The following is a 10,377-nucleotide window of genomic DNA, read 5'->3' as shown; positions in this document are numbered from 1 at the left end:
AGTCATTTCGTCACAATTCTGTCAAAAATTATGTTATGTACTGATGTGACACATAAATGGGTCACACAAGTCTAATTAATTTTTTTTAAAAAAATCACAAATAGGCTTAATAATTTAATAGTTAATAAAAAAATTGTCTACCCATAAACCCAATCCTACAACCTCTGATCCCAGTCCACATTTCCCTACCTCATTCGCTCTCTATTCTCTAAAAAATCTCAATACACCCATCTTTACACACTTCAACACCCTTCGAGATCCTCTTTGATGATGCCTTGGCCCATTGACAATGACTACTAGGACATCACTATTAACATTTAGGCGATCAACATCTTCACAACCTTAATCTTGGAGAGCTTGTTCGGCGCTTTCCTAGTGGTCTGGTGATTCAAAGAACGACAAGATCTACCTTGAGATAATGAGGTTATAACCGAGGTGCGTCCATTGTTGGTTGAAAACTATCTCCACACTCCTTATTAGGCCTTGTTTAAGTCTTGTATCTTTGAGAATTTATGGAAGGGATCTCTCTTCGAAGTAGGCTCTACTATAAGAAGAAAAAAAAATTCATTGTGCAAAAAGGTATTTAGACAAATTTTTTAATTAATTATTAAACCCACATTAGCACCTAACAAATTTTTTTACAGAATTGTGGCGGAAGGATCATATTGATTTGTGAGACCTACTTTCAAGGGCTACATTGATTGTTTTTCAATTTCATGGACTATATTGATGGTGTGGATTAATTTCAGGGACCATCTTGATGGTGTGGGTCAATTTCAGTTTGTGATACAAACCTGTAAATCTTGTGGGGCTCATTTATGTGCCACATCAGCACTTAACAAATTTTTTAACATAATTATGACGGAATGACCACATTGATTTGTGACACGTATTTTCAGAGACTACATTCATTGATTTTTAATTTCAGAGACAATCTTGATGGTAAGGGTCAATTTCAGGGACCATTTGTTATAAAAATCCTTTTTTAAACCAACATTGTTGTATCTTTACACTCAAATTTAAAAAGACGTTTTGATATAGGTGCCTTGTTTTTAATTACTTAAACTAAACATCTATTTCTTTTAAAATTTTGATTAAACATTCTCCTATAAATTTGGGGATTATTAATTTCATTTTACATTACTTCCTTTTAGCAAATTATCTCGTTTTCTTTTCATTATTACTGTGCATTTACAATTTTAAAAATTGTCATTAGTTTCATAAATTTATGAAAATCTGAAATCTTTCAATACTCATCTACAACACTGGTGTTTTATCTTGACTCATAAAATGTACCTAAAAGACAACTTGCAATTTAGAAAAAAGAAAAAGACAACTTGCAAAAGTTTTTTCTTTAAACAATTGGCAAATGCATAATACACATATATAAAATGTATATACAAACAATAAAATAGAAAGTTACTAAAACATACATATTGGTACATTTAAAATAAACGAACCTAAAATCCATCGGTACTCTTCGATTTAACATGGGTACATTTTACTTCAGCATGGGTACATTTTAATTCTGCTTTTTTGTAAAAGTAATCTCCAAGCTGATTTTAAAAGATGGTGACTAAAAGTCATTGCTTTCAAAATAAGCAAGATATTTTATGTTTACCTAATACTTTTTTGTGCTTAATTATCTTCAAAATAAAGCATTTTTTTGTTATTAAAAAAAAAAAAAAAAGCAACACCAAACGGGACCTCAACACGATGGAGAATGAAGATATAAATACGTTTAAGACCAATAGTCTTGTTCTACTAGACCCCGTGGATAAAGAAAAATATGGTTGTTCACTGTTTGATCTTAATTTAATAGCAGATGCATTTAACTTTTGTTGTTGTACTTTCTACTCCACTATTAAATTAAGATCGAACATCGAGTGATCACAATTTTCTTAGGTTGTGGAGTATAAGAGAATGAGACTCTAAAACCAATTGAAGATCGTACTTAAAAAAAAAGACGTATAAAGATCGCGATAGTGTAAAATTTTTACAGATTAAATGAAAATTATATCAATTTGTTTGATTATGCAAAGGTGAGTGACTTTTAATGTATGCCATAATTGTTCATGGATGACTTTCAATACATGTGGTCTAATATCTTAGTTGATCGGATGTTGGGTTTCCACCATCGCAAGTTTGAAATTTCTCCTCCTTTACTGTAATAGTTTCGAATCATTCCCATGCAACCTTATATAATACTTGCATTTCCTGTTGAGAAGATGAGCTAATAATAATAATAATAATATGATAGTGTGTTGTGTTTGGAGTTTTGATTTTTGGATATGAACAACTTAGGGGGTGGCGATTTTGGAAGCTACTCAAAAAACAAAAGAAAAAAGTTCCAACCACGGAACATCAAGTTCAAGCTAGGTATGAATGTGCATATAGTCGTATATACGTGCTTGAAGTGTCACTGCCAACCGACCTAACTGGCCTAATTAGATAGTTACACCATATTTGACGTATTTCCTAGTTTTGCTGAAAGCCAGAAGAGAAGTTGCCCTAAATCTCAGCCCACATTTAAATGTATACATAGGGCATATGTTGTGTGCACAATTTCTTTAATCCGAAGGCTTCTCGTAGCCCATTGAAAAAAGTGAAAAGTCTAAATATGCCCCTGGTTTAATGACGCAAGCTTGTGCTCAAAAGTCCTCTCTTTTTATCTCTTTATTTATCAAAGGTGTCAGACATTCTACGGCGAATGAATACGAACAGCAATGAACTGCAAAATATTGGAGAAAAGCAAAATACAAATGCTGTATGAAGCCTGCAATGTCGTCTTGTCGGATCCGAAAGCACTCCCAACTTTCCGACAAATCCAATGGCTGAAAAATCTCCTTGGTATGTTTCTTCGCTTGTTATGATCACTTTGTTTTTATATGAATAACTAGAGCTTAAAATATGCAGGCACATTTGAAGCCATAGATTTCGGAATCGATGAATTTGGTTCAGGTAGATCTCCATCTTCGAGTCCAAGGAGCTGCAAGGGATTGGTTTCTGGGCAAGGCATCTCCCAAATCACTTACATTCATGTTCATGAATGTGACCATTTCTCTGTAAGCGAATAATTTACGTACTCTTGTCCGCCAATTTGATATATTATGTATTTTGACAGTCTTTTAACATAACATATAATTCTGACAAGTAAGAAGAACGTTACGAGCAGATAGGCGTGTTTTGCTTCCCGGCTGGCGCTACGCTTCCCCTTCATGATCACCCTGGAATGACAGTCTTTACCAAACTCCTCTACGGTTCTGTTTATGTTAAATCTTACGATTGGATCAAAGTGGAAACTTCTTCTAGCTTCAGAACATGTAAGAGCCAATAATATTCATAAATTCAATATTTTTCATTTCATTATTTTGTGTTGGGATTTTATTGAAAAAAACAATGTGGAAATTGTGGTTAAAATTGATTAATCTGTGGGTGCTTGCAGTTGGATTGGCAGGCAAGGTTTTTGATGGAGTTATAAGCTCACCATGTGAGACTCGTGTATTATTTCCAAGAAGTGGCGGGAACATTCATTCTTTTACAGCAGTAACTCCCTGTGCTATCTTGGATGTACTGACGCCACCTTACTCCGACGACCATGGCAGGCCTTCTACTTACTTCTTCGACTTCCCTATTCCATCTCTTCCTGGTAATTTGTAATTACCATTTACCACCACTGATTTATTCAGTTCTAAATTTCATATAGGGATTTTTTTACACTGATCTAGAGTATCGGGTATTTTGAATATTTTAATTATTAGGTCTTTGATTAAAATCTAACGATTAAAAATCAAAGTATTATATATTCCAGAGTATCACAGAATTTTTATTTCATATAAATAGTCATGGCTAATCTGTTACTGTGTCCAATTTATGGAGCAGCAGGCTATGCAGTGCTTGAGGAAAGGGACATGCCCGAAGATCTGTTTGTTGCTGGAGCGCCATATCTTGGCCCTCCTATTCAAGCGTGTGATGACCGTTGTTGACTTCCTGACTTTTAACTTTGTATTTCGGAGTGCATCAAGTTTTTGAAATATGTATAGTTGCATACGTGAGTAAACAGTTGATCAAAGTAGTGTGTTCACCTTATAAAACTTAAATTGCTAATCTTATTTTCTATATGTTAGTGCATCTAGTTTTTGAATTATGTGTAGTTGCATAAGTGAGTGAACAGTTGATCAAGGTAGTTTGTTCACTTTATGGGACTTAAATTGCTAATCTTCTTTTCTATATGTTTGTGCACCTAGTTTTTGAAATATGTAAAGTTGCATACGTGAGTGAGCAGTTGATCAAAGTACTGTGTTCACCTTACTGAACTCAAATTGCGAAATCTTCTTTTCTATATGTTAGAATAGTTTAAAAGTTCATTGTGTCCGAATAGAAGTACATGTATAAGCTGAATACCAATGAAGAATTTTCTTAATTTGCATGAACATGAACAATAAGTGAGCATCCGCATTGTCATTAACAACTAAAAATAGTCTTGAATTGAGATTGAAGTATGTGCATTAGAGGAGAAAACAGAAAAATTTAAACCCACCCCTTTTAGGCCAAGTATAAGAATTTAGAGCATCTTTGATGCACTAGAAAGTTTAGACTTACTATTTGATATCAAATATTTCTGCATATGTTGATACATAAAATTGAGTGGATCTTGAGTCAACGTAAAGTGTGGTGAAGTGACCTACGCGATGGTGCTTATGTCATTATGTAGAGATAATATGTAAAGAGATAAGGGGAAATTAGACACAAATGTACATGGTTCGCCTTAAGTGGGGTATGTCCACTTGGTTAGAGGAGTTTTCATTAATAACGTAGTGTGTACATAATACAATGGTACGTATAAGCACGCGTGAAGGACTAAGCCTGGATTATGGGTCCGTTGATCCAAGTGAGCTTAATTGTGGAAGAGGAGTCTCCATTTATAGGTGAGGAGAGTCTCCCATTCTTGTTTGTGATCGATATGAGACTCTATGAACGTTGTTGTATTGTTGTCACGCGTCCTTGAGCAAGTGTGCTCCAAGTTGGAGGAATGGAGAGCTCATTTGTTTAAGGTTGGCTCGTGTGCTTCAGCAACATGCCTCAACATGGACCCTTCGAAGGGGTCACGAGGCTTCTTAGTTGATCGGTACTCGGTGATTTCAAGATCGTTATTATATGGTACAAACAACATCCAAACTGCTGAAGGGTGAAGCTAATGCCAACAAGGAAAAATATTATTTATCCAAGAAAGATATTTAAGTTGTGAGTCTAATAATCTTAAATGCACATATTAAAACTGTCAAAACTCAAAAGTGTCTTTTATCTCTAATATTTTCTCCCCATGCAAGACTCAATTTTTAAAATGAAATATAAAAATATGTGTATAAGATATTGTTAACAAAAACTCAAATCCAATACATTTTTTAGACTTAAAATACAAATGCTCGTTTAAAGATGCTTCTTAGAAAGCAATTATTCTAAAAACGCATCTATTACAAGCACTACGAAACATGGTCATAAGAAATTTTTGTAATCAGAAAACACTAAATTTAAGTATAGTTCCAAATAAGCCATTTTAGTATAGCTTTAAATTTGAGTATTTGCATATATGCAGGGTCGGTTATGAGATTTTGAAGGTCCTGTGTGAGACTTAAACGGAATCTCTTACATGGTCTAAACTTTGGTTGTTATATTTTCTTTTATATTTCTTTTTTTTCCTTATGTATAAATTGATATAAATGCAAAAGAAAATAAATAAAAATGAAGCATGTGTGGTGGCTATGTACCTATTTGCATTTCCTATGTTTTTGGGTTCGAAACTCCTTACTTTTATAAAAAAGCAAGGTGTGTGGCTATGTACCTATTATACCACCGTACAAATATCATAATCATAACCATTTATGCACTTTATTATGAACTGGTTAAACAAATCATTGGTTATGACATTTGTACCATCTTATAATGAATTGTTAGTTTTCATTGCATTTTTTCTCATGCCCTAAAGTGAGGATGATTCTAACCCCCACCCGGTTGATTACTGTGAGATTAGTTAAAATTTGAAATTCGAGTCTTAAATTAATTAAACCAAATAAATCTAGTAGTAATCAAAAGGGGGTGAGCATATGACACGCCCGACCCTGATATTCTCCAAACATCAGGGTAGGCACGTGCTGGCCGACACCCGAAAAGTGACGAAACCATATTAGAATGCATGAGAACCAAAGAAAATAAATAAGACTTATAAATTTAAATATAATTAATATGCAAATGAGGAATGTGTTCAGAGCATACAACTAATCTAGAACACTAAAAATAAGTAATATAAAATTGAATGAATAAAGGAATGGGTCCCACACCGAGAGGACTCGAAGATGTCGATGCAGAAGTGTCTTGACGCTAGGATTGTACACCTCAATTCTAAGTCCTGAGGGGGCGCAAAACAAACATGAGTGGACTAAGTTGATAAATATATAATACTGAAACAGTTATTCAATAACGTACTAACCCCCAAAGTTGTATGAAAACTAATAGCATAATATGTGGTAGGTTTTCCGAAACCCTAGCATGCCATGAAAACTTTCATAAAACATATATCGTATATAGTGTGCTAACTAGGGGTATTAGTATTGCCCGAAGGCATATAGAACTCTTCCTTCAGAACACTTCATTCACAAGTATCAATCGCCCGTAGACTCCTATAGCACCCAACACGTAGGTCAATATAAGTATCATCGCCCATAGGCTGAACAGTGACCACTAGATACGCACAAAACCTTGAATATACTCTTTCCAAACATAAGTACATATATCTCAAAATCATCTTCATAGCATATAGTCATCTATCATATATACTATAAAGAAGTTTAAAGAAAACATGTTCATAAATAGTATCTAGTCATCCATCATATATACTACAAAGAACATAAGTTCGATAAAATATGGTATTCCAAAATATTCACAGTAAAGCATGATATATCATAAGTGTAAATCTAATTTACTCATAAAACGTTTCGTAAAACATAACCATTAAATCATGTTTTTCATGTATGCATTTCTAATATTAAAACATACATTTTAGAAGAGGTTTATTCACAGATATTCCGTTGTCGAAGAGCCATACGAAATAGAAATGAAGGAATTGCCGCTAATAATTGCACCTAAGCACATAAAGGGTACAATTAACAAAACTATACTCAAATGATTGAATTTGGAAAAACGGATGTAAAAAACGAATTCAGGACGTCAAATTACCCTAAGAAGGATCCTGGTAAATTTTGAAAAAGTCAACAGAAAGAATATTCGAGAGAATATTCCCTGACGGAATATTCCATCCGGGTTGGGCTGGTGGGTTTGGGCCGAAAGGTTTCTAAAACGGCTGGCAAGTCTCGAGTTCCCTCGTTGGAAATTGGGTTTAGTTCATCCGAGGTGATTTCTCGATGTTTTCAACGTCCACAATACATACATACATACAATTAGAAGTGAAATATGGGGACCAAAATGGAAAGTTTTGGAGTGTTTTTTGAGACTTACCCATATCGAGGGGAATGGAGACTCGTCGGAGCTCCCTCATGCATTTGTACAGGTGCTTGAGGTCTCCAACATCTGGGGTTGTCACACATAGAAAAGGGAGAGGGATAAGAGGGGTGAGGGAGGTCCGAGAGAGAGTTGGTGTGTGTTTGTGCGGGTGTATAAGCTGCCCTCGAGGAGGGTGGAGTGTAGCGAGAAGAAGAGGGGTAGAGAGTTGTCCGAGAGTGAGAGACACGGGAGAGGTGAGGGAGCAATTGGGGCAGGGGACACAAACCAAATGTAGGCCCTTTTTGGGCACACCTATTAAGACCCAAAAACAATATTTTAAACAAATATCCCAAAACCAAAATGAAATAACAACATTGCCCTTTCGTTCTGTAAATTTTCGGGACAGGTTGTTACAGCATCACCTGCTGACCTCCACTTTAGTGGTGTGAGAAAATTTGTACTATAATTTTCTTTTTGATGATATATTGATGACTAAATGGTCTTGATGAAATGAAAATTAGATGACCATTAAACGGTGACCAAAATAATAAATAAATAATATGTATTAGATTAAATTATCATATAAGGAAAGGGTTTTTTTTTTTGAGATTGTATCTTCATATTTTTAAGATTTTGATTTATTATGATATTCCTAATTATAGATTTATTAGCCAAAGTTATCTTTTATAATGAAAGAAATTAAATTATATATATATATATTTTTTTTTAAAAAGAAAAAAATAATGTAGCTCAAATAGACCCATAATGGCTACGCCTCACATGCCCAATAGGGAGTCAAACCCGTGCACAATTAAATGGAAGTACCAATACTTGACAACTTCGTTAAGACGACTTGTGAATTATGTTCACAATTTTTTCTATATGTAGTATCTTATAAAGGTTACAAAAATTTAGGGCCCTTAAAAATTAGGGACTATGTGCGGTCACACGCCCCTCACTCCTCAAGGTTGACCCACAAAAATAGATGAATAATAAACACATACCTTGTTTAATTTCATCTAATATTTTTTGTTTAATTTATTCAATTTAATAATCATAAATACAAATAAGGATGTTAAAAGTTAAGAAGTGTGAAAATAAATACACTAAAAATATGAGTTTTGCATGTGAGATGGCACATGTTGGATATCTAAAAGAGGGGCCACCTGGACATTTCATGTCTAAGTTAGCCAAGGTTTATCCAAAAGGAGCAACCTGAACTATTTTAATCAAAATACTTCATGAGATTTGCATAACACATCATTTTGGTCCTGAGATTGAAAATCAATAGAAATGGTCCTTGAGATTGTCCATCATCCATTATTTTGGCCCTTCCGTTAAAAACTCCGTTAAGTGTCCTGGAGCTCTTGACTGGAACTTTGGGCAATTTTCAAAGCTTCGTAACTCAGTCGTTTCTTGTGACATCCCACATCGTCTAGGGGAGTGATCCTTAAATGTATATTCCCATCCCTACCTAGCATGAGGCCTTTTGGGAGCTCACTGGCTTCGGGTTCCGTAGGAACTCCGAAGTTAAGCGAGAAGGGGGCTAGAGCAATCCCATGATGGGTGACCCACTGGGAAGTTGCTCGTGAGTTCCCAAAAACAAAACCGTGAGGGAATGGTAAGCCCAAAGCGGACAATATCGTGCTACGGTGGTGGAGCGGGCCCGGGAAATGATCCGCCCCGGGCCGGGATGTGACAATTTGGTATCAGAGCCTAACCCTGGTCGCGTGTGTGTCGACGAGGACGTCGGGCCCCTAAGGGGGGTGGATTGTGACATCCCACATCGTCTAGGGGAGTGATCCTTAAATGTATATTCCCATCCCTACCTAGCACGAGGCCTTTTGGGAGCTCACTGGCTTCGGGTTCCATGGGAACTCCGAAGTTAAGCGAGAAGGGGGCTAGAGCAATCCCATGATGGGTGACCAACTGGGAAGTTGCTCGTGAGTTCCCAAAAACAAAACCGTGAGGGAATGGTAAGCCCAAAGCGGACAATATCGTGCTAAGGTGGTGGAGCGGGCCCGGGAAGTGATCCGCCTCGGGCCGGGATGTGACATTTCTTAACCAAATTCGACCCATAATATATCAAAATGAAGATAAGAAAGTGTAGAACAAGATTATACTTATTTGGAAGCCCAATGGTTGCCGAAGATGACCGGAAAATAGCCTGAAAGGTGACTGGTCTGTGGGAAAACTAGAAAACTCGTCGGAAACTGGGTAAATTTTAAACGTTCATAACTTCTTCAATACTCAACGAAATCAAGTGATTTAAAAATGAAAATCATACTTCTCAACGAGACGAAGAGAATGGTAACTTTCTTGATGGCTAACTCACCGTGGTTTGGCCGGAAAACGGCTTGAAAGTGGTTAACTTGACGATCAAGACAACCATTTTCGAGCCGTTTTACGGCCAAACCACGACAATTTATCCTTCAAGAAATGTAACATTCTCTTTGTCTTGTCGAGAAGAATGATTTTTGTTTTTGAATCATTCGATTTCGTTGAGTATTGAAGAAGTTATGAATGTTTAAATTTTACCCAGTTTCTTGCGAGTTTTTCATTTTTTCCACTGACCAGTCACCTTTTAGGATATTTTCTGATCATCGATGGAAACTATTAGGCTTCCAAATAGGTATAATCTTGTTCTACACTTTCCTATCTTCATTTTGATATATTATGAGTTGAATTTAGTTAAGAACCGATTGAGTTACGAAGTTTTGAAAATTGCTCAAATTTAAGTTAAGTCGTAAATTTATTATTTAATAATATCAGGCTAAAATTTAACCCATAAAAATTGGAGAAGAAAAATTATTTCTGAATTAAAATTAAAATTTTCTACGTTAAAATTTTTTAATTTTAACCTTAAGATTGAAGATGGAC

At 35.4% G+C, this 10,377-nt stretch overlaps 1 protein-coding gene across 2 annotated transcripts; it reads left to right on the top strand.

Moving 5' to 3' along the window:
• The first annotated feature begins 2,605 nt into the window (after positions 1–2,605).
• Positions 2,606–4,617, top strand: LOC137729352 (plant cysteine oxidase 1-like). Of its 2 annotated transcripts, none has more exons than XM_068468292.1 (5): positions 2,606–2,850; positions 2,917–3,065; positions 3,176–3,323; positions 3,446–3,649; positions 3,886–4,617. In XM_068468292.1, exons 1-5 carry the CDS (start codon positions 2,727–2,729, stop codon positions 3,984–3,986), a joined length of 726 nt encoding a protein of 241 aa, XP_068324393.1. In that variant the 5' UTR covers positions 2,606–2,726; the 3' UTR covers positions 3,987–4,617. The 2 variants fall into 2 exon arrangements, with proteins under 2 accessions (XP_068324393.1, XP_068324385.1); XM_068468284.1 differs by having other exon boundaries at positions 3,883–4,617.
• Positions 4,618–10,377: the final 5,760 nt, after the last annotated feature.

Source organism: Pyrus communis, chromosome 1, assembly GCF_963583255.1.
Source record: "Pyrus communis chromosome 1, drPyrComm1.1, whole genome shotgun sequence".
Lineage (NCBI taxonomy): Eukaryota > Viridiplantae > Streptophyta > Magnoliopsida > Rosales > Rosaceae > Pyrus > Pyrus communis.
This window is presented reverse-complemented; position numbering and strand designations above follow the sequence as displayed.

Coding starts and splice junctions, on each gene's coding strand:
- LOC137729352 (XM_068468284.1), top strand. CDS start 2,727: ATGAACTGCAAAATATTGGAGAAAAGCAAAATACAAATGCTGTATGAA. Junction 3,066..3,175: donor ATGAATGTGACCATTTCTCT/GTAAGCGAATAA, acceptor CGTTACGAGCAG/ATAGGCGTGTTTTGCTTCCC. Junction 3,650..3,882: donor CCCTATTCCATCTCTTCCTG/GTAATTTGTAAT, acceptor TTTATGGAGCAG/CAGGCTATGCAGTGCTTGAG.